The sequence below is a fragment of the Sapajus apella genome, unplaced genomic scaffold, assembly GCF_009761245.1.
Source record: "Sapajus apella isolate SASKATOON/1434 unplaced genomic scaffold, GSC_monkey_1.0 scaffold6, whole genome shotgun sequence".
Classification (NCBI taxonomy): Eukaryota; Metazoa; Chordata; class Mammalia; order Primates; family Cebidae; genus Sapajus; species Sapajus apella.
The window spans coordinates 61,457,228-61,482,699 of NW_022436946.1; the positions used below are offsets into that span (position 1 = coordinate 61,457,228).

The 25,472-nt window shown below is 35.8% G+C and overlaps 1 protein-coding gene across 4 annotated transcripts in view; it reads right to left on the minus strand.

Moving 5' to 3' along the window:
- The window catches only part of ZNF292 (zinc finger protein 292), a 112,361-nt gene that overhangs the window by 30,991 nt on the left and 55,898 nt on the right, over nt 1-25,472 (minus strand). For 2 of the 4 annotated variants that reach the window (XM_032275309.1, XM_032275308.1), the window contains 3 exons: nt 15,533-15,687; nt 15,258-15,336; nt 12,580-12,715 (listed from right to left, as the gene is read on the minus strand). In XM_032275309.1, the coding sequence (XP_032131200.1) occupies nt 12,580-12,715; nt 15,258-15,336; nt 15,533-15,687 (370 nt within the window). Of the gene's footprint in view, nt 1-8,114; nt 8,135-12,579; nt 12,716-15,257; nt 15,337-15,532; nt 15,688-25,472 lie in introns of those variants that run through there. The other 2 variants (XM_032275310.1, XM_032275311.1) reach the window with 2 other exon arrangements.

Below are 25,472 nucleotides of genomic sequence, written 5' to 3' on the forward strand. Positions count from 1 at the left end.
TACTGGGTTCCTATTCTCATGCCCAGATTTGCACATGATTTCCTTTGCAGCATCTTTTACTAGCTGTTTCAAAAGCATCTCAAACTTGGCATATAAAATCTCTACACCACAATGTGTGTCAATTCCACACTTCCAACTATTCAGTTGTTTTCAAGACAGAAACTTAAAAGTCTGTCTTAAAAATGTTCTTTCCTACTTCCTTTTCACCCAGACATCAATCATTTAATAATGTCACTTCTAATGCCTAAATACTCAATTCCATTAACTTTTCTCCATCTGCACATTCTTCCACACTGTTCCCCTAACCCAACCCCAGTCCAAATCACTAATGTGGTAATAGTCTTATTTCCTATAATCTGCTAGTCTTCTCTATCTACTCTTACCACCTCGATCACTTCACTAGGATCCAGGGTGCTGCTGGTATTACTTTAAAGCACACAGCTGATTGTCTTCCCCCTGTTTAAAACCTTCTAGTGGCTTTCCCTTGCTTTCAAAGGGCAAATTCCAAAATTCTCATCCTGGCCTACATGGATTTGCATCACTTATCTATTCTAAAAATATTTAATTTGTATTGTCTCTTAGATACAATTCAGCAATTAGGCAAGAAAAATAAAGAGAAATCAAGATTGAAAAGAAGTAAAATCATCTGTTAGCAGATGACATGATCTTATATGTACGAAAGCCCTAAACATCACATTAAAAAAACCACTATGGCTGGGCGTGGTGGCTCACGCCTGTAATCCCAGCACTTTGGGAAGCTAAGGAGGGTGGCTCATGAGGTCAAGAGATTGAGACCATCATGGCCAGCATGGGTGAAACCCCATCTCTACTAAAAATACAAAAATTAGCTGGGAGTGGTGGCATGCGCCTATAATCCCAGCTACCCAGGAGGCTGAGACAGGAGAATCGCTTGAACCCGGGAGGCAGAGGTTTCAGTGAGCCGAGATCGCGCCACTGCACTCCAGCCTGGCAATAGAGTGAGACTCCATCTTAAAAAAACAAAAACAAAACAAAAAAATCTACTGCAACTAATAAACAAATTGGCAAAGTTGGAAGATACAAAAATCCACACATAAGTATGAGTTGAATCTACACATTAATGAACAATTCAAAAAGGAAATTAAGAAAATAATTCCATTTACAATTGCAACAAAAACAGTAAAATAGGAACAAAGTTAACCAAGGAGGAGATGAAAAGATTTGTAGACTAAAGATTATAGAACATTGCTAAAAGAAACAAAAGAAGTCATAAATAACTGGAAAGGCATCCAGTTTTCATGGAAGATAAGACTTAATATTAAGATGTCCATACCAGGCAAAGCAATCTATAGACTTAACACAATCTATGAAAATCTCAATGGCATTTTTTTGCAGAACTAAAAACATGCATCCTAAAATTCACATAGAATGTTTAAGCCAAAAGAACTGACAAAGAACAGTAAAGTTGAAGGTCTCACACTTCCTGATTCAAGATGTATTACAGAGCTCAAGTAACCAAACACTATGATACTGGCATAAAGACAGACATGTGGACCAATGCAAGAGAAAAGAGTCCAGAAATAAACACTATCATATATGGTCAAATGATCTTTGACAAGGGTGCCAAGATGACCAGAAAGAACAGTCTATTCAGCAAAGAGACTGGAAAAATTAGATACCTAAATGCAAAAGAATGAAGCTGGACTCTATTCCTGCACCATATGTAAACATTAACTCAAAATGGATTAAAGACCTAAATGGAAAATTCAAAACTAAAGAACTCCTAGAAGAAACCATAAAGAAAAAGCTTTATGACAATGGATTGGCAATGATTTTTTGGCTATGACATCAAACATGTCATAAGCAACAAAAGCAAAAATGAAACTATATCACACTTAAAAACTTTTGTGTAAAAGGACACACTCAACAGAGTAAAGTTTATCAGAGTGAAAAGGAATGAGAGAAAATATCTGCAAATCATATGATAAGGGATTAATATCAAGAATACATTAAAAGAAACTCCTATAATTCAACAACCAAAAGCCAAACAATCCAATTAAAATATGGACTAATTAATTTGAATAGCTATTTCTCAAAAGATAACACACAAATGGCCAACAAGCATATGAAACATCACAAATCAACAGAGTACTGCAAATGAAAACCTATGGATATCACCTCAGAACCATTACGATGACTACGACGAAAAAAACCAGAAAACAAGTGTTGGTGAGGATGTGGATTAACTGGAATCTTTGTGCAATACTGTTAGGACTGTAAAATGATGTAACCTCTACGGAAAACAGTACAGAAGTTCCTCATAAACTTTAAAATACAGCTACCACATGATCTAGCTATTCCACTCGTAGGTATAAACCCAAACCGAAAGCAGGGGTCTTGAAGAGGTGTTTGTACTCCTATGTTTACAGTAGCAATACTCACAATAACCAAGAGGTGGAAGCAATCCAATGTCCAACTACAATAGATAAATGAATAAACAAAATGTAGTATAAACATACAATGGAGTATTATTCAGCCTTAAAAAGGAAGGAAATCCTTTCACACGCTACAACACAGATGAATCTTGAGGACATTATGCTAAGTGAAATAAATCAGAGACAAATACAGTATGATACTGTTTATATAAGGTATCTAAAGTACTCAAAGTTATAGAAACAAAAAGTTGAATAATGATTACCAGGTGCTAAGGGAAAAAGGGAGTTGTTTAATGGGTACAGTTTTCATCTTGGGTTCATGATAAAGTTCTGGAATCTGTTTACAACAATGTGAATATGTTTGACATTACTAAACATTAAAATAGTTAAGATGGTATACTTTATCTTATGTGTTTTTTTTACCACAATAAAAAATATATTAAAAACAATTCAGTATTGCTGGTAAAAAAAAAAAATCCAAATTAAGACATTTAATAAAACATAATGCTTCAAGCTCTATAATACTGGTTGTTAACAATGGCTATACAATTGTCTTGAACTTCTAAAAGGTATTTAATACCCAGGGTCCATGCCCAGAGAGTCTAATTTAATTGGTATGAGGTAGGGCCCTGGCACTGGTCTATCTAAAAACTCCCCAGGTAATTCTAATTATAGCCAGCATTGAGACTATTGCTCATGATAACTTCCAAATGACCAATTAGGGATAATCAACCTTGACCCCACCTCTTACCCTTTCTTGAAGAAAGATGTTACATTTTCAGGAAACAGAATTAATTTTTAAAGATTAGAAAGTATTTCATATCATAGATGAACCTAGTCAGTATGCTCTAATTTTTGTATGAAATAAGATTTAATTACGAGTGTCAGATTTAACTAAAATCTGACAGATTTTTCCATGTAACATTATAAAATATACCCAATTAAGGCCAGGCATCCTGGCACGTGCCTGTAATCCCAGCACTTTGGGAGGCTGAGGCAGGTGGATCGCCTGAGGTCAGGAGTTCGAGACCAGCCTGGTAAACACGGTGAAACCCTGTCTCTACTAAAAATACAAATAATAAGCCAGGTGTGGTGGTGAGCACCTGTAGTCTCAGCTACTTGGGAGGCTAAGGCAGGAGAATTGATTGAACCCAGGTGATGGTTGCAGTAAGCCAAGATTGCACCACTGCACTCCAGCCTGGATGATAGAGAAAGACTCCATCTCAAAAAAAAAAAAAAAAAAAATTATCTCTCTCTTCCTCCCTCCCTCCAGGCAGGGCACAGTGGCTCATGCCTGTAATCCCAGCACTTTGGGAGGCCAAGGGGGGGCAGATCATCTGAGGTCAGGAGTTCAAGACCAGCCTGACCAACATGGAGAAACCCAGTCTCTACTACAAATACAAAATTAGCCAGGAGTGACACATGCCTCTAATCCCAGCTACTGGGGAGGCTGAGGCAGGAGAATCGCTTGAACCCAGAAGGCAAAGGCTGCAGTGAGCTGAGACTGCACTATTGCACTCCAGCCTGGGCAACAAGAGCAAAACTCCGTCTCAAAAATAAATAAATAAAATAAAATTTAATTAAAAAGAGAAGAAACCAAAGATAGTATTTAAAAATCCTTTTTGGTAAACATGAAAACTTAGGATCATGTAATTAAATACTTATACTTAATTATAAAATAGTAGGGTATAATCTGCATGTAATCAGATCTGACCTCAGCCTATTTATCTGGGCAATATTAGTTATCACTTGCTCTCATTCCTTCTCCCTCTAAAATATTATTGCATCGTAGGTATGCTAATTCTAGCAAACTAAGAACAATTTTTTCATGTTCACTTTAAAATGCAAAGTTTATTACTAAAATAAGGGCTTATTTCCCACAAACCATGAATGATTTATATGTATCATGGAAAAGCTTAAGCTTTAGAAATTTCCTTTGAAAACAAAAGAGTTCTGGGGGGAGAAAAAGAGAACTGCAGTGTTCAAGATGCAAGAATGGACTGGCAAGCTGACAAAAATGCAATTTATGCAATTGCAAATTAACCCAATATAGAAGTCAAGTGACTAAAAAATTCAGTGTAATTATAATAGGGAGTTGTCTCAGAGCTTAGATTTTAAAATAATACATACAAAAGAAGGAAAACAGGTTTAGGACCAAGGATATACCATGAGTGTCAGACATTTGGTACTAACAACCTATGCAAAATGTTAATAAAGCTAAAACTCAAGATGACATCCGACTCATCAAAAATGCTAAAAACAATACAATTAAGAATGGTGGTGCCTTCTTAGGAAAGTCTGCTACTTGGGTTTGATTATGTATTATTTATGATGGCAGAGAAAAGTATACTTATTCTGCTCTTATGATAGTTTGATAAGCTTAAGATTTAACAGTAGAACAAACCATAGAATAAGTGAAAACAGATGGCAAAATGTAATTTTCAAAACAGGGCTGATGGTACTTTTTGCAAAACTGTAGAAACAACAACAGATGTAATCCTGAATAAAAGCTTAAAAATTAATTATATTAAAGAGATGGGTTGTGATTGTTCAGAAAAAGAAGTGTGACTAGTAAGAGCCAAGATGAATTCACTAAACATAAATTAAGTTACACTTTTCACAGAAATTCATCTCAAAATGAATCACATTCCCATATGTAAAATGCAAAATTATAAAATTTCTAGAAAAGACCACAGAAAAATCTACATGGCCTTGGATTTGGGAATGAGATTTTAGATAAAATACCAAAAGTATGATCCATGGAGGAAATAACTGGGAAGCTGGACTTCATTAAAATGTAAAACTTCTGCTCTGTAAGTTGCTCTTAAGAGAAAGGACAAGCCACAAGAGGATTCTTTCACAAGCGATAAAGAACAGATTTGCAAAACACATATCTGAAAAAGAACTTGTACCCAAAATATACAAAGAACTGTTAAAACTCAACAATAAGAAAACAAACAACCCAATTAAGAAATAGGCAAGAGATCTGAACAGATGCCTCACCAAAGATATACAGATGGCAAATATGCATATGAAAAGATGTTCAGAATCATTTGTCATTACAGAAATGCAAATTAAAATAACAATGTGATATCACTAGATGCCTATTAGAATGGCTAAAATTCCAAAAACAGACAATACCAATTGCTGGTAAGGGTCTGAGCAAAAGGAATTAACATTCATTGCTGATGAGGATACAAAATGGTATAGGCACTTTAGAAGACAGTTTTTTTCAAAGCTAAACATAATCTTACCATATGATATAGCCATTGTACTCCTAGGTATTTTCAACCAACTGATCTGAAAACTGACATCCACACAAAAACTTGCACACAAATGTTTATAATGGCTTTAATCAAATCAACAAAAACTGGCTGCACATACATCAAAAACTGGCATCCATTATATGGATGTATCACAGTTTTTTTAGCCACTCACCTTTAACAGGTGAATAAGCAATTGGTTGATTCCTTTTTATCACTAAATAATATTCCATTATATGGATGTACCACAGTTTGTTCAGCTATTCACCTTTAACAGGTGTGAATGGATACTGTGGTAGAGTATCCACAAACTCATTAGTTTAACAGACACATAAAAACCTGGATAAATGTTAAATGTACAATGCTATGTGAAAGAAGCCTGAATGAAAAGCTTTAATTGTATGACATTCTGAAAAAGGCAAAACTATAGAGATGGCAAATAGATCAGTAGTTGTCAGGTTATTGGGAGAAGGCTGAACAGGTGAAGCACAGGTTTTTTTTAGGGAGTGAAATGGCTATGTAAAATACTGTAATGATGAACAATGACACTATCCATTTGTCAAAACCCATAAAACTATACAACACAGAGGAAATCTTAAGCTATGCAAATTCAAAAAAAAATTTTGAGAAGGTTCAGGAAGCCCAAGATGGAATATAGAATGTGATAAAATAATCTCAAGATGGAATATAGAATGTGACAAAATAATCTAACTGTATTACAAATGTATGAAAAGAACCTTACTGAAAGAAATGGAGAAATAAGGTGCTAACCAACTAACTATGGAAATGAGTGGAGAATGTAAAAATAAAGTCAAAAAGAACTGTACAAACGCACTGTACTGTAATTAATAAAGCTGCTTCCTATAGGAGTATACTAGGATTAAGTAAATGAATGGCCAATGGTGGAATAAACCTAGTCTGAAAAGCTACATACAAGCTGTATGATTCCAATTATATGACATTTTGCTGAAGTAGGTTGTTACAGATAAGGGAAGGAGAGGCTGGCATGATCTTTGTGTTAATGAATTAGACTTGGAGACATCAATAAGAATTCATATTTAGTTTAATGTGGATCTTGGTTTCTAACACCATTCTCCAATAAAAGGAGCAAGTGCTCCATAGAAAAATGGTTGATTCCAGGACTCAGGCAGGAAATACGCCAGATAAGCCTTGAGCATATTATAGTACCAGAAAGCAAGGAAGTAATCACACAAAAAACAAAACCTGCAGGGTGCAGTGGCTCACACCTGTAATCCCAGAACTTTGGGAGGCTGAAGCGGGCAGATCACCTGAGTTTAGAAGTTTAAGACCAACCTGGCCAACATGGTGAAACCCCATCTCTACTAAAAATACAAACATTAGCTGGGTATGGTGGCATGTGCCTATAGTCCCAGCTACTTGGTAAGCTGAGACAGGAGAAACGCTCAAACCCGGGAGGTGAAGGTTGCAGTGAGCTGAGAGCACACAAGTGCACTCCAGCCTGGTGAAAGAGCGAGACTCCGTCTAAAAAAAAAAAACAAAAAAACTAACAAACAAAAAAACACAAGCAAACCAAAACCGAAAACAAAACCCAAGACAAGGGACACAAGAGTCAATGGAAAGAGCTCCCATGCCAAAGCAGGAACAAATTGAGCAACAAAATAAAGTAATATCAAATTATGACCCAAGTATAAAATAAGTATGCATAAGGACATACTAATATAAATGACTGATTAAACAAATAAATAAATATGGAGGAGACAAATTTCCTGTGTAGAATTCCAAATAACATGTAGAAACTGCTCCCTTAAGATGGGGCATAACTTTCCACTTCAAGTATGAGCTGCACATAGTAATTTCATTCTAACGAATATAGCATGGGAAGGGAGAAAAGAGTAACTTCACAGTGGAGAAACATGACACAGACTACCACAGCTAGGTGGTCTAGCTTCACATCAACAGTGGTAAGCTGGCTAGGTGTAGTGGCTCGCACTTGTAATCCCAGCACCTCGAGAGGCCGAGGCAGATGGATTACTTGAGGTCAGGAGCTCGAGACCTGACCAACATGGGGAAATCCCATCTCTATAAAAAAATACAAAAAAGTTTAGCCAGGCAGTGGTGCACGCCTGTGGTCCCAGCTACTTGGGAGGCTGAGGTGGGAGAATCACTTGAACCCAGGAGGTAGAGGTTGCAGTGAGCTGCTGGGACTGCACCACTGCACTCCAGCCTGAGCAATGGAGACCCTTTCTCAAAAAAACCCAGAAAACCAAAAACACCCCCCACCCCCAAAAAAAAACCCCAAACAGTGATAAGTCATGTTGACAATATATACCCTTTATATGATGTGATGACAATGGTACTTTACCTTTCTGGTCTTCCTCCTCAAAACCCATAACCCCAGTCTAATCATGAGAACAACATCAGACAAATCCCAATTGAGGGACACTCTACAAAATACCTGACCAGTACTCCTCAAAACTGTCAAGGTCATCAAAAACAAGGAAAGTCTGAAAAACTGTCACAGCCAAGAGGAGCCTAAGGAGACATGACGACTAAATGTAATGTGGTATCCTGGGTGGGATCCTGGAATAGAAAAAGGACATTAGGTAAAAACTAAGGAAATCTGAATAAAGTATGGATTAATTAATAACAAAGTATAAATATTAGTTTATTAATTGTGACAAATGTACCAAACTAATGTAAGATATTAATGATAGTGAAAACTGGGTGTAAGGTATATGGAAACTCTTCACAATTTTTCTATAAATTTAAAACTATTCTAAAATTAAATGTTTATATAAAAAATAAATCAGGTCAGACTAACCTCAGTATTGAGTAATCTTACGTAAGAGAACTTTAGCCAAACACTTGTTATGGTCTTTCACCAAATCCTTATGGACAGAAAAGGAGAACCATGGGCCAGCATGTGGGAAAATAGGTATATTTGACAAAACAATAATAATCAATGGATACGGATATAAGAACTAAAGACAAGCACAAAGATTTTTATAAGTATCCCAGAAGCTTGATTTCTGGACATGACCTTTCTATGGTTATGATCAAGAACCTGGATGCCAACAGGGTATATGCAAATGAAGTCTGCAAAATGAGAGAAAATTGGGAAGGACAAAATCTTTGAATAAAAAAATCAGGATTAAAAAGAATCTTGACAAGTTGGGGAGACAGAATGGATCTAACACGGTAAAATTAAACAGGAAGAAAAAGGTAATAAACTTGTATACCAAAAGAAAAAGTATACAAATGTAGATTAAGAAGACATAATTCAAAGTTAGCATTTATTTTTTAAAAATTTTAGGTGATTTTAGTAACTTCATTAAGTTGTGAAAATGACATGGCTGCCTGAAAGGGTAATGTCATCTTAGGTTACACTAACTTAAGCATAAGTTGTTAGGATGAAGAGAAAGAGGGTACTACTGACCTCAAAACTGGCCAGATCATATTTAGAGTTCAGATTAAACGCTGAGATTTACACATTAAAGAGAAACACAAAAACATAAAATGCACTCAAAGAGGAGGAATCACGATTGTAAATGTATAATTATTCCACTTCAAGGTTTTCTACAAAAGAAAACTCCCATAAATATATACGCCTACTATATATCCACAAAAATTAAAAATTAAAAAAAAAAAAGAAGACTAAGTATAGACATGATGGCAATCTTCAAAAAATCTCAATTGCTACCAAGTGAAAGAGATTTATACTTTTACTATGGCTTTAGAGGCAGCACCAGATCCAAAAGAGGGAAACTCCAATAATTAGTTTTCACAATTTTCACAATGAAGATTTTCTAACTGCAGGCTAAGAGCAGACTGAACTACATAAGTACCATACTCTAGAAGTGATAAATTAGCCTTTATCACTGATAAGTGAGGCTTATAAAATAAGGCTAATTTATCATTTCTAGAGTATGGTACTTATGTAAAGGCTAATTTATCAGTGATGTTTTAGAGGGGAATTAAGATTGTGTAACAAATAATTGAGCATTAAGTACCTTTCCAATCCCAAAATTATGACTAAAAGAGAGGCATAAGTAATATTTAAGTATGCCTAAAGTTCCTTTGATATTGAAGACCATCTACTTGACTTATACTGGTTTAGTTATTAGAGCCACCTCACTCTAGGATACTCAAACTCTGAAGTGAAACCAGCATCTTTGAGTCCTGTCCACCCTTACTCTCCCAAATCAGATTATTTCTTGGTTGAGCTGGGCTTTAGTAGGTCCAAAAATCAGTCAATTGAAAAAAATAAACTAGAACAACTCAGGATTAATCAGGTTATTTACTGTTCAAATACTACATCAAAACTTCAAAGGCTTCACTATAAACAAACTAATGAGTATAACCTATAGCAGTATCCTCATTATTCTCTGAGCTCTCTTCTCTTCAAACTTGCTGCAGGCTACATTATGGTTGCAAATTTCTCAATCATGTAACATCTCTCTGGTTGCTTCATGAGCTGTACTGTATTAGTCTGGCTACCTACAATCCATCTAATTTGCAGAAAACTCCTCCTGACTACATAGTCCTAATTATTCCAGTGGCTATGACAGATGAAGATCAAGAAATAAAGCAGCACAGAGATGGGCAGAGACACTGGTTAACAAATACAATGTTAGGCACATTCAAACAAGTATAGAAATCAAGCACATTGCCTTTTCAAATAAAGTTCAAATGTCTGCTAAGATAAAGGTTCCTTTTTTCCTGCTTTAGCATAATGTGTGAAATTGGCAAAATGCTGTTCAGAAATTAACAATGGGAAAAGGAGACACTCCTTAAAGTGCAACTTAATTTTATTAGCCTAGATGTAACAGGGCATAACAGGGAGAAGCTGATGTCTGACTTTAATCCTGACTCTGCCTCTCATCACTGGTAATGTGATATGGAAAAAATGCTCATCTTTCTGCACCACTATTTTCTCATCTGAAAAATAGGTGCAATAAGCCTGGTGCAGTGGCTCACCCCTGTAATCCCAGCACTGTGAGAGGCTGAGGCGGGCAGATCACAAGGTTACGAGTTTGAGACCAGCCTGACCAACATGGAGAAACCTGACTCTACAAAAAATACAAAATTAGCCGGACATGGTGGCACATGCCTGTAGTCCCAGCTACTCGGGAGGCTGAGGCAGGAGAATCACTTGAACCTGGGAGGTGGAGGTTGCAGTGAGCTGAGATAGTGCCATTGTACTCCAGCCTGGGCAAGAAGAGCAAAACTCCTCCTCCTCCTCAAAAAACAAACAAAAAAATAGGGGCAATAAAGATCCTACCTTTTTTTTCACAGAATTCACTACGATGGTTAAATAAAGTCATGCATATAAAAGGACTTTCCAGCTGTTAGGAACTTGTAATTTGATTATTATTACTAATATATCACATTAATATTTCTAAAAGCTGAGAAATCAGAAAGTATAATTTGGTGCTAGAAGTAAAGCATATTGGTATTAATCTATTGGGAATAAAGCTAATATGGCAAGGCAAAAAAAAAATCTACAATTCTCAACTTGTAAATTTATTGTTAGGCTGGGTGTGGTAGGTCATATCTGTAATCCCAACACTCCGAAAAGCTGAAGTGGGAGGATTGCTTAAGCCCAGGAGTTCAAGACCAGTCTGGGTAACACAGGGAGACCATGCCTCTACAAAAAATGAAAACACAAAAATTAGCTGAGAGTGGTGGCATGTGCTTGCAGTTCCAGCTACTCAGGAGGCTGAGAGGATCATTTGAGCCTGGAGGCTGAGGCTGTGGAGAGCCATGATCACACCACTGGACTCTAGCCTGGGCCACAGAGCAAGACCCTGCCTCAATAAATAAGTAAATAAATAAATCTATTATTATTATTATTATTTTGAGTAATAAAAGGATCTCCTTCCAAGGTCTTGAGAACACTGTAGCTAACTTTTGGATATCCATGAAGGTAGGGGATACAAAAAATGAACCTCTTGTGAAAACTAAGAAACCGGTACACTGCTAGAACAATTAAGAAAGAAGGGAGAAATGGTGGAGATGGAAATCAAGTAGGAATAACCAGCCTAAAGAGAAGTTTGAAGATTGGCTGGGAAGGCTTTGGGTGAATATCCGAAGAGGGCTCACAAGCAATAGACTTAACACTCCCTTCTCATGGCCTTCATAACTTGCTATGACAAAGCAAAATTTCCTAGAATTTGCCACTGATCAACAAGAAAAGCAGCAATAAACGACAGAAGAAGCTTACAGTGGTAAATATATGCTTTTTCCATTAGATATATTACAAAGTTTTTAAAAAATTTACTTATTCAGTTAAATACCTTGGGAAAGGTTAGGGTGATATTTGGGCACTTTCCTAAATAATCTCAAGAAGAGTACCTAGAAGACAACTATACTTTTCTTCAGGGTCTACACATATTTTAAACTCTAAACATTAAGTGTTATACATGTAAGTAATTTAGCCATCTACTTTCAATAGGATACCCGGCTGAACTCATATAACAAAAATGCAGGGGATAGAAGAAGACTGAGCGATAAACTGAGTATTAATCTTAAAGACAAAAGACTTAAAAGAGTTCTAACACTGATTTCTTATTCCATTTTGAGGAAGAGCATTTAATATCCTATTTGTGCTTCTCCAACTATCAAATAAATTCTCAAGTATAAACTGGATTGCCACCTGTCAGAATGTTAGAGGGAATTTCTTTGTTGAAAAGATGTTGGGAAAAAATTCTAGTTTCTCTGTTGCTCTAAGATTCTATAATCGTATAAATACATCTTCCCCAAAATAAAATAAAGGTACAGGGCCTCAAGCATATCTCAGAAGATATTTAATTAAATGATCCTTCTTTGGAATATCCTGAGATAACTTATATCAAAACAACTTTAACACTTATTTTTCTAGGCTAATTATTCTTTTTTTTCTCTCTCTCTCGAAAATTTACCTTTATCCTTATCCAATGGTTCCTGGGAAAGAATAGTGCACAGTACCGGGTTTTTCCACACCCCAGTCTCTTGAGCTAGAGTAGCTAAAAAATGCAATTCACAGCTGCCATTCTCCATCAGCTTTTCATGAGCTACCTATAAATATTAAATAAACATCCAAAGAATTACAACAGATTTTTAAAAGCAAGCTTATCAGGCTTTAAATATAATACTAAACTTCTGAAAAGACTTTTAAAAATTTCACATCACATTACAAAGTGCTGAATTCCTTTACTTCTAGTATTTAAAGATGAATTTCAAGGATAAGAAATAAATCAGTTATGAATCTTAAATAAATATAATGTATTTACAGAAGTAAGTCTGTTTTTTTTTTTTCATCTTCCCCAAAATCTAAACCGGGAATATTCCTCAAGGACGTGATCAGAGTATCCATAAGCATAAAAGACCTTACACATTGTATATGCTGTTTAAAAAAGTTTTCCCCCAAATCTACCATTAATAAAAAGATTTGCATAACGGGCTAAGTGACAACTTACGCACATGCCAATAAAAGGGGATTATGAAAAGAAAATAACTAAATGCATGATTTTTTCATTTATTTACTGTATAGTTCTGGCAATTTCACATTAAAGTTGATGATGAACCCTGCCTGCTAGCTGTTTCCAAGTACTCATGAAATAAGCATAGTCTTCAGTCCACAAAAGACCAATAGTTTTTATTCAATTCAGAAACTGCTTATTGAGAATTTCTATGGACAAAGTGCTAGGGAAGACATAACTAGGTCCCTGACTTTGTGGGGCTTATCCTCTAGTGGGGTAAAGAAATGTTCAAATAGTTAAAACACAGAAAATAAATGTTGTTAAACAGGCATAAACTAACCTTGAAGAAGCTCGGAAATGAGAACAAAGTGTTGTAGAAACTCTTAAAGCTGCATGCTATGTTCAAACAAAAAGTATACTCCTCAAAGCCATACAAATATTCCCATTCCAACAAAGTTCAGATGCTTTACTAAGTTTTCTTTAAGAAGTAACTAAATGTAGAGGGATGTAAAGTTATTTCCTTCACAATCCATCTAAAAAGGTATTAACTAGCCCTTTTGTTTCAAAAAGGAAAGTGTAAAAGTTTATCTCATGTCGGCAAACAAAATCAGTAGCATGAGGAATTCTGGCTATGCATATTTAATTAATTCTGTGGTGGGGTGTATGTGAACGGTAAACAATAGCAAGTTCCAAAATAATTTACCTAAAAATACTTTGTGGAAAAAAACCCCTAAGATACAAGTTACATATATCTGAAGTAGAAAATGCATGATCAAACAGTTAGTTGCAGCCGGGCGCGGTGGCTCACGCCTGTAATCCCAGCACTTTGGGAGGCCGAGGAGGGTGGATCGTGAGGTCAAGAGATTGAGACTAGCCTGGCCAACATGGTGAAACCCCGTCTCTGCTAAAAAATACAAAAATTAGCTGGGTGTGGTGGTGCACGCCTGTAGTCCCAGCTACTTGGGAGGCTGAGGCAGGAGCACTGCTTGAAACCAGTGGGCGGAGGCTGTAGTGAGCCAAGCTTGGCGCCACTGCACTCCAGCCTGGTGCCTGGAGACAGAGCAAGACTCTGTCTCAAAAAATAAATAAATAAAAGTGAGTTGCAATGTGACAAACAGGACAAGACACTTTCATTTCAACAAACAGTTATTAAGCATCTGTTATGTGTAAGACATTATGCAAAATCCCATGATATTAAATAAGATATGAATTCCACCTTCAAGGGCCTGTTGCATTTGATGTAGATTTTAACGTTTAATATTAAAATAGAAAAGTATATTTCTCTGCTTAACTATAGCTTATTTTACATGCTTCTAAAATTTAAGGCTATACCTCTTTAATACATTTCTTACAGAAAATCTTGAGGCCTAAAGATATTTTAAGAACTCTGGCTAGAGAAATGCAGAGAAAGAGAACTATAGCTCTGAAATTAGCTGGCAGGAACATTCTTTTTAACTAACCAATTAATCAAAATTTACTTGAAGCTATAATACAACCAGCTCTAGTGCTTGAAACAAAATTTAACATTCTTGAAAATACTCCAAGACAATTAACTGCTAAATTGCGTAGTACCGCACATAAGCAGAACACCACCACTAACTAAAAGAGACAAAATATGTGTTTTCAGACAGGAAAAAAGGCATGGGCTTTGGAATAAAGAACCTTAGTTCGAATAACTACTCTGTGACATTAGCTATATAAGTTTGAGTAGATAATTATTTTAGAGTATGAGCCTCAGTTTCCTCACCTTTAAAATGGGGAAAACATACCTACCCACACAAATTTTCATGAGGATTAAATGATATATGTGAAATTCTTATAAAGCACATTGAAGATTTTCAGAAACCAGTTTAACTGCTTCTAAATCCAAATGAGAGCACTTTCTTTTGTGTTCCCTTACTGCTCTGACAAAGCCCTAATTATCTGATCATAAAGATCATTTAATCTATCTAAATGTATATATACATTTAGCAAACATTTATTGAGATCTACTATATGTAAGACACTAGTGTTAGTAAGATCAGTAATTAATGTCTGTCATTATTGAGATGTCTTAAAGCTTAACCGAATAATTTTTTGAGTAAGAAAAAACTGACATAAGACATACCTGCATTAAATCTATAGATAAAGATTCTCACCTGCACCAGTGTCTGAAATTGTTCCCACTGTTTATCTGATAACTCAACAGGCAGACATAGTAAAAGTTCAACACAGCTTCTAAAAAACAAAAAGTTGGTAAGGATAGGAATAATTATTAAAATTCAAGGGAAAATAAAAACAGTAATTCTAATATCATACGTAGACTCCCCATAACTATTCTATTTAAAATTAAACTATCATAAGACTTGAGATACATGGTGTGTGTGTGTGTTTTAAAGCTATATCTAGTTTATTTACTCAAAGGTCTACTCACAATGCCAAGCGTTCCAGAACCAAGGCTACATTTTCACATTCAGAGGTAAGATAAGGTCGGGCTTTAACATAACTTTGGATAGCCACTGTGTATACCTCCAATAAAGGTAAGGGATCTTCCGAAGTTTTCCATTTCTCTGCATATTCTAGGAGTGTCTGTTTTGGAAGGAATAAGAAGTATTCAAAATGTAAATCAAAATATACATCGACTAATCAGCTGTGTTTTTCTGAAAAACTTTACAATTTTTAATTTGTAAAAACAAAAGGTAGTTTATATTGATTAAAATATTAAATGAAATAAAGTCATATTTTTTGGCAGCTCTCTGTAGGAGAAAAGATTAGTATTAATTCATCCAGCAACAGCATCATTTCATCAAGGCTGGTTTTAAATCCTCTAAGAGTTATCTCCTCTATTCCCTACTAAGTTTTAAAAGTTATTTTAAAAAGACAACTGGGCAAGTAATACTTGACCAGGCACATAGCATTTCAAATAATATCTGTTTTCTATTTTTCATAGAAGCAGCAGAAAATTCAATAGAGAACAACAAAATGAATCCTGTATGGCCAGCAAAGACATGCCCTTTTTCAGTCCATAAAAGATAACAGTACATACAAATTAATAATTTTTTGACAAGCACTAGCACTTAAAAATTCATCCTAAGACTTTAAACATATAAAATCAACATTAAAGATATTGAAGAGTGATTTTAAAGTTAAGCAATTTTTGTAATAATGTGTTAATTTTTTTAATTGGAAAATACTTCTCATCTTTCAATTAAGTCAATATTTTAAATTTACCTCATCAGAATTACTTTAACAGATGCTATTTATCTAACTGAATAAAGATGGAAGATAATGGCAAGAGAAGTTACACAGAAATACACGGTAAGACTCTTATCTAAAACGTTCTACAGTTATGCTAAATGAAGAGAGATTCTAATTAAATGTTTTTATAACATAGAAGACTGCCACAATTGGTCCTCTCCACACTTCTGGGTTTAAGACTCATTTAATCACATGGAAATTCAGGAGTCCTTTCCTAGAAAATAGGGTATTTAAGGAAAAAAAATTTCCTGAGGGCCTGTATCCTCTGGCATACAGCAGCAGTTTTAAAAACTGTAGGGAGTTAGGGAGGAAGGAGGGGATGGGTATTGCATTATACTACCAAAGCACGTACTACCTTGTCCTCTCTACTAACTTCAACTAGTAAGTGATCAGAAGAAAGAGAAAAAGTAATCTGGTAAACTAAAAGGCAACAAAATACTCATCTACTGGGTAGCCATATATTCACAGATTTTGGCTCTCACTAATCCTTGCCCTTCCTTTCCCCCTAAGAAGTGAGGGCAAATACTGATTGCTGCTGTAAAGGACAAAAAACCTGCAGCCACAGTACATGAGGTAGGATGGGATGTTGGGGAACACTCAACTAGGTCCAAAACCAACTCCACAGCAAAAATTCCCAGTTAAGGTTGAAGTGGGAAAACTTACTTCTCAGATATCCAGGAAAAAAATACCCCAATCTTTCCCAGATGAGCCCTGAAACAAATTTGCTCTCATCCATACTTTCACCTCACCTTACAATCCCATTATATCCTAAACCTTCATGGTACAAAATAGATTCTGTGTGAGGAAAAAAACAATCAGAAATAAGTTCCCTAGCTCAATCCAAATGAAATCCAAAGGCTATTGCTGATCTTTCAAGTTCCAAGCAGGGATAGAGATGCTGGGAAAGAGGGTAATCCGTGTTTCTGTAACCTCTTGGCATTCTGTAAAGGGACACAGAACTGTTAAATGTAATGATGAACAAATGACATTGTAGCTGGTCAACATGAAATATGAGATGAAGCTGCCTACAGTACACCCAAGATGATTCGGCTTCGATGTAAACACAGAATTAAAGCCTTATATTTGCCTAGTCATGTCACCATTATACATATAATCCCAATCCAGAGACTCACTTTTGCAGGTGTTAGGGCTCAGAAACTGATACCCCAAACTGTGACACTTGACATGCTGAAGGCAGCTCAGAGTCTCTCTGACCTTCCCCTGTCCCTTCCCGTCTCTCAATCCTCTTTCTCCCAAAGCACAGAATGAAGTTGTTCTGTGAAGTTTCCTTATCTGTCTAAAGTCCAGGCTGACCAAAGAAGAAGAAAATTACCTTTGGTCCCCTCCCTGAGTTTTCATTAACTGAACTCATAGGGCAGGAAGAGAGACAGAAGTTGGTCAACACATCTTTTGTCACAACAGACTTCTGTCACAAACCACTGAATGCTTCACAGGCTCAACAGACTTTGTCCCAGGCCATTTTATGTTCTTCAAGCCCACTGAATGTTCTTCAAGCTCACTGAATTCCCCTAAAAATCATTCATAATCCCCCTCTAAAATCATCCACATTTCCCCACTTCCCTTTCATTAATAAATTTGTATGCCATTTCTCCTACTAATCTGCTGTTTTTGTCAGCTGATTTTCAGTGAACCTTCAGAGGATGAAAAGGAAGTTTTCTCTTGGCCCCTACACAGGAGAATTCTTAACTTTCTTCTAAATATCTCTCAAATAAAAACGTTTATTTCCTATGGATCTGAAATAGATATACTCTCCAATCTTTCCGCCAGCTAAAGCATTCAGAGGACAATGGCAGTGAACTATGGATCGCTAGAAATGAAAACATTCTCTTGCATGGTAATTTTGATTAGAGCAATTAAGACCTGGGCTTAGTTCCCAGTTGAACCAACATGAACTAGAAAAGGCTATACAAGAAAAATTGGAATTCAATGATGCAACCATTCGGTCAAAAGGGATTTTAAGATTCATTATCAGTCTTTGAAGTTTGTGCCATTTGCAGGCATACAGGTATAGTACAATAAAAATAATTGATCTTTGTCCTAGGTTCCCAGCACAGAGCTCCTAAAACCCCTGAAATCTGCGTGACATTTTCATGTTAATAAGGTAACATTAGGCTGAGAAGCTTATAGATAGCTTTAAGATAGGGACTGGTCACTAGAAAGATCATGCCATGATTAGAAAGATGAAACTTGCAGTCCACCCTCCAGGCTCAGAAGAGGTAAAAGGGCATAGAGATTGAGCCCAATCTCCAGTGGCCCACATGATTTGATCAATATTATTGATGTACTCCACAAAACCTCCTAAACAACAGTAGTCAAAGAGCTTCTGAGTTGGAAAACACATCCACATGCTGGGAAGGTGGCACATCCCAACTCCACAGAGACAGAGGCTCTGGTGCTTGGGACCCTTTCAGATCTCACTCTAGTTATCTCTTCATCTGGCTGTTCATTTGTATCTTTTATAATAAATTGTAATAGTAAGCACAACATTTTCTTGAGTTCTGTGAGTCATTCTAGCAAATTACTGACCCTGAGGAGGGGGGTGTGAGAACCCCTGACTTTGTAGCCAAGTTGTACAGAAGTGCAACTTGGGGACCTGCTACTTGAGAACGGCATCTGACCGAAGTCCTACACTTTTTTCCCCTTTAAACCAATGGTTTTTGTTCCCAAACCCCTTCAAGAATGAATGAATGTGTCTATACACATCTATTTATATTTATAAACATATGAGCAAACAAAGATAAAAGTCACTGTAATCTGGTTTGAAGATGAGCTGGGGCGAGATGGCACAGAGGGGAAAAGACGGAACAAAACCTAAACGTCTTCTGCAGTGCACCATATTGCTTCCATTAATGAGTAAGCTGTAAGTGAAACAAGAAAATTTAACTTTTTTGATGAATGATTAATGGAACTAGGGATGCTTAGTCTAGATATTAAATAATATTTATTGAATACTTACCATGTGCTAGGCATTGTTTTAAGAGCTTTACATGTACTATCTATTCAGTAATTAGGGAAAGTACAATAATATGCTTGTATTAAAAATGAACAAATGGAGGCATAAAATAGTGAAATAACAAGTCATAAGATCACAGAGCTAGGAAAAGGCAGAGGAGAGATTCAAACCCTCATGGTCTGACTTCAGTGTGTTCACTCTTAATTACTATGCAATACATTTCTGGAGAAATAAAAATTGACTTGTAAATCTGATTTTTAAAATTTGGATTGCATTTTAGATGATAGCCAAATTCACAAATCTAGAGGCTTGACACATAAGAGTGGAGTTAATTTTATTCTGTGCGCCTCACAGGACACACCAGGACTAATAAGTTGAAGTTTAAAAGAGACGCTTTCCTGTTTCCTGTAAGACAGAACTATCAAACGATTAGTTAACCAAAAACAGAACAAGTTGGCCTCTTGAGACAGGTGGTGACCCAACAACTGAAGTTATTCATACAGGAGCAAGATGATTCAGAGTTCAGGATGCTGAAAGGAATCATATATTAAAGACACACTCCATCATACCAAAAAGAGACTATAATAGTGAGTATGTGTGTATGTTCATAAACTAATATCTCATGGATGTTTTGCTGTGCACATTGTTAAAAAAATCTTTGAATTAGTTTCTAATAAGTCATACATTTTACATAAAAACTTGAGTTTCTGACTTTTCTTCAAAAACAAGCAAACAAAAAATCTGGCAACTTTGGGCCCACATTCCAGCATGGCAACTGGCTAGGGTTGAGGGACAACTAAGATTTCCCGCTGAGATCAGACACAAGCTCTCTGGTTGCTACATGCCTCACTGCCACACCTTATTCTTTAAGGGATCTACTAGATTCCCTACAAAGTTATTTATGGCTTCTGCATCTGCTCTATAGTGTGTGTTATGGGGCAAGCCTACGATAGAAGAAATAAGCAAGATGGTAAAGTATCTCTAACACAGTGTTTCTCACAGTGTTTTCCATTATTGTCCCCTCTTAAGGAGATTTTTCACTTTTTGTAATTGTTTGTCATCCCTAATGAAACTGTGACACCACAGATTAAATTATATATCTCTTTACATGTAACAAACAGTTTTAAAAAATCGTTTTTCTTTAAGAGCCAATTTTTACCGCCTTGAGAACAAAGTGGACACTTTAACAATTTGGCTCTTATTTTTCATTATTTAAATTAGCAGAATCTAGAACATATATGCTTTAGGGAGAAAGAATATAGATTGATTTCTGGTAGCTTCCTTTAGTTGCCGTAAGGATTACTAGGAGGGAAAACAAAAGAGAAATAAAACCACAGGGGTGTTATATTTAATAAACATGGGGATTAAATTACATTATCGTCCTATGTAAAGATAAGATCAGTGGAGTGTTGGCTATGTTTATATTGTTGCATTCATGTTCCAGTTCCAATTTACATTTAGGGTTCTCTAGAACAGAAGTTCTCAAACATTTTGATCTCTTTGACTCTTTACTCTTAAAAATTCCTGAGGATCCCAAAGAGTTGTTTATGTGAGTTACAACTACTGACATTCACCATATTCAAAATGAAAACTGAGACTTTTACATATTTATAAACAGGTTTAAAATAACAATAATAAACCTATCACGTTACCATATTTTTAATAAAAATGGATTTTCTGAAAAAAGTGAAAAGAGAGGTATTCTTTTACATTTTTCAAGTCTCTTTAATGTCTGACAAGAGAAAAGATCGGGTTTCTTTTATTGGTTTCTGGACTTAATTCGCTGCAATACCACACATCACATAACCTTTGGAAAGCTCCACTGTACATGAGTGAAAGGTGGCAAATAATGTCTTACAGTTTTGATCTTTTAAACTCCCTGAGGAACCTTTGATGAATGTGACATACTCTTTAAAATTTCAAAGTTATTAAAATGTATTTTAAGATTTCATGTAGAAATGGTAGACTGGACACATTTATTTTGCACTTACTCTCCCCAAACCTCATTGAAGCTATAGTAATTTTTAAAAAGTGGCATAAACCCGTAAGAATAAGGAAATGGGAACAGAACAAAGAGAAATAAAATTCTAAAAGCTGGAAAGCATATGTAAGATTGACAATCGAAGAAAAGTAAATCCAAAGTAGGCTTCAGGTAAAAACAACAAGAAAAACAAACAAACAAAACCCACTAACTTCGTAATCACCAAAGGGCTCAGGAACTGGGAGTACCAGATGCCTCTGAAGATCGGGGGTGAAAGTGGGGCTAAAAATCAGAGAGCTGGTTGAAAAGTCTATTTTAGGAGTGAAGACTCCCTGATTTCCTCCTCACTTTCCACAGCTAGGAGACCCAAGTGAGCAAGATACTGCTGCTCTTCCTCAGCAGCAGGTTTATTCTGTAAAGAAGTTTAAAAAGAGATGTTTGGACACAGTTGAGAAGTATCTTACTTTTCAGGGCAATAAGTCAACTTTACATACTCCCTGTAGATAGCAAGCCCCTTTTTCCAACTCACTGCCAGATCTTCCCGGTTCCTAGCTGAGCCTTTTTCTGGGAAATCAAAAAGAAAAGACCCAAGATTCTGGCACCAAGCCTTCTTCAGGGAATAAAACCAACTAGAACCCCTTATTTGTGAAAACCACAACAAACATCACACATGAACTTGGAGCTCTCAATCACCTTTTTAGTAGTATACCCTTAAATATGGTATTTAAAGACCAGTAGACATTTAAAATTTTTTTTTGTTGTTGTTTTTTTTGAGAGGCAGTCTCACTCTGTCACCAGGCTGGAGTGCAGTGGCACGATCGCTGCTCACTGCAACCTCCGCCTCCCAGCTTCAAGTGATTCTCCTGCCTCAGCCTCCTGAGTAGCTGGGTCTACAGGCACATGCCACCATGCCCAGCTAATTTTTTTCTATTTTTAGTAGAGACAGGTTTTCACCATGTTAGCCAGGGTGGTCTTGATCTCATACGTTGTGTTCTGCCTACATAGGCCTCCCAAAGTGCTGGGATTATAGGCATGAGCCACCGTTCCCAGCCTAAAAGGCTTCTAATGTGTGAGAGAAAACAAAACAAGGGGAAAAAAGCAACTATGAATAAACAGCAACTATGCAGGGGAAAAAAACAAATTTCAAGAAACTATCATTGATATTGCTGGATATGTGAGAAAATATATTACATTTATGAACAAAAACACCATGTTATAATAAAGTTATAGATAAAAAGACTAATAAAAAGTATGGAGAGAAAAAAGATTTTAAAATTTAAAGAATGATGCTAGAGGTCCAATAACTAATAAAAGGAGTTCCAGGAAGTCAGAAGAGAGAAATTGAGAGGAATAAAGAAAATATTTAATTCAAATTAATTTTCTAGAATCTAAGGACATGAACTTTAGCAAAGAAAAGACCTACTGAATCCCCAGCACAATTACTGAAAATATAACTGTACCAAAGTACTTTCTCTTAAAATTTCAGAGCACAAGGACAAACAAAGGATCAAAATAAGATTGGTGGGGGAGGAGGCAGCAGACTTCTCAACAGTGACACTGGAACAAAAAGAAAATTAAGCACTGCATTAAAAGCTATAGAAAAACTATTTCTACCCAACGATTATTAACTATTAAGATAGAAAAGTCATTTTCAGACATATGTGGTCTAAACATTTTTACCTTCTAGGCATACTTTTTCAGGATGCTACTAAAGGAGAAATTTCACCAAAATGAAGAATATACCAGGAAAAAAGTCCGAATGATACACAGAAAATAGGAGGCTCTAACATGACAGAGATGAATGAAGTAAGATTACAAGAAGACAGCTGTGCAATGGGGCCTGAAAAAAAATCATAGCACATCAGATGGATTTTGGATAAATTTCTTCAAGATGAAATTGACAGAGAACTTAATGAGCTTGAATAAACTGAGAGGAGATTTAAATAATTGAGGGAGAATTTGGATAAAGTGATAAATACACAGAAAATTAAGCTAAGAAAAAATATGATAATTTATGTCTAGAGAAACTGGACTCAACAATTAGAAAATGCATATTTCTTCACAAACACAAGTAAAACAGTTACAAAAGCTGAACACAAACAAGGCCACATAGTCACATGAAATAAAAAGTATGTTTCACATTTTAAAATATTTTTTCACATTCTTTGAATACAATGCAATAAAGTTAAACACTTAACAAAAGAATACCCTAACAAAAAAACCTACAAACTTGAAACTTTAAACTGTACTTCTCAGTCAGGGGTAAAAGAAACCATAATAGAAATCAGAGAATACTTAGACTTGAACTATAGCAAAAACACAACCTATCAAAATTCGTAGGATGCAGCTAAAGCAATCTTAGGAGGGACAGTTTTAGATGCAAATGTTTATACTGTCATTTCTATTACATCTTAAAAAAAATACATATATACACATTTGTTCCGAAGCAACATTAGCAAAACATGAATTTCTCATTTCCTTATGTACTATTTTTTGGTGAGAAACATTAGGTGAAAGCAGAGAATTGTACCCAGATGAACTAAGCTGTTAGAATATGCAAAATGCCCACATGCATACAAATTAAACATGTACCAGCTACCAGCTACCTTGGTTCACCATGAGTGTTATTAGCGATACCCATTCACATGTAGTGTTACAACTTTCTGTCCAATTTCAGAGAACTCTCCTTCTGCTAACTCACATTAACTAACAAACTACATCCCTTCTGACACCCACTTTCCTTCTGGTGACCACTTCCATAGAGAAACTTCAGATCTTTTTCAAAGTAAAGTAGCACATTTATTGTAGTACTTATGTATTTCTCAACTACTTAATAGGTATAATACTGTGCTACTGTTTCAATAAGGTTCCCTCTGTGTGATGACGTTTTGCATGCTGCGCCTCTTAACTACATTTTTCCCACAAGCCCTGTGATCTTTAATGTGCAATTCTGCATGACAAAGTGATTGTTAGGAATGCACATATTGTGATAAAACAAAACTGGTTGGATTTAAAAGAGAAAATAAAGAATAGTCAAAGAGGATATTGGGACAAGTGGAGAAATTTAAATATGTATTTCAATTAGATAATAGTGGTTTTTCAATGTTATAATTCCTGAGTGTGATGATTGTATTGAGTATATAGAAAAATGTCTTTGGTCTTAGGAGATAAATGCTTAAAGTATATAAGTGGGGCAATGTCATAATACTGACTAACTCTTAAAGGATTCAGAAAAGAAAATAAAGTGTGAGATAAAGTAAATATGTCAAAATGTGAATAAAGGGGGAACCTTGGTGAAAGCTATGTGGGTACTCATGACTATTCTTGCAACTTTTGTTATAAAGAGTGTGGAAAAGCAAAGTATTAAGGATGAAAAGTGTGGTAGACTGAATTCTTCTCTTCTCCTTGTTTCCATGTCCTTTGTCACATGACTTTAGAGTACTTCTCATAATGGTAGGAAATATTTTCCTAACCCATGTGACTTGTTCTGCCAAGAGAATGGGGCAGAAGTGACTGTAGGACAGCTGCAAGTTTAAGCATCTTGCTTTCTCTTACGCTTCTGCCCCAACAATGAAAAGGTACGTCCAGATTAGCCTGCTGTTCCCAGGAGGATAATGAGAGGCAGATTTCGTCCCATTGCTCCAGATGAGTCCAACCTCTATGAGGTAACAGTCAGCCAATCTGAAACATATCTATCAGTCCAGCCAAGATCAACTGATACTTAGCTAGACCTCACATCAGTAAGCAATAATGCTTATGTTAACCGCTACTAAGGTTTTTATGGTTTATTATGCAAAATTTGGTGAAAATAACTAAGTAGCCAACTTAAATTGGACAAAGAACAGGATAAACTCAGAGTATAAAAAGTTAAACTAAGATGAGAAATAAATGACATAGAAAAGACATGGGTTGTGGTGAGGATGGTTAAAAAAAGAAAAAATAAGAAAACGCACAGAGATGGTCAACAAAACTAAACCTAGTCATCTGGCAAAATTGGTCAAGAAAAAAAGAGAAGGCACAAATCAACAGTATTAGAAATGAGAAAGAAGCCATAACTACAGAAGCAATAAAGATGTTTTAAAGTCATAGTATATAGAATAATCTTATTTGAAATAAGATTACTGAGTAAGAATCATCTTAATTGAAAATAAATTTGAAATC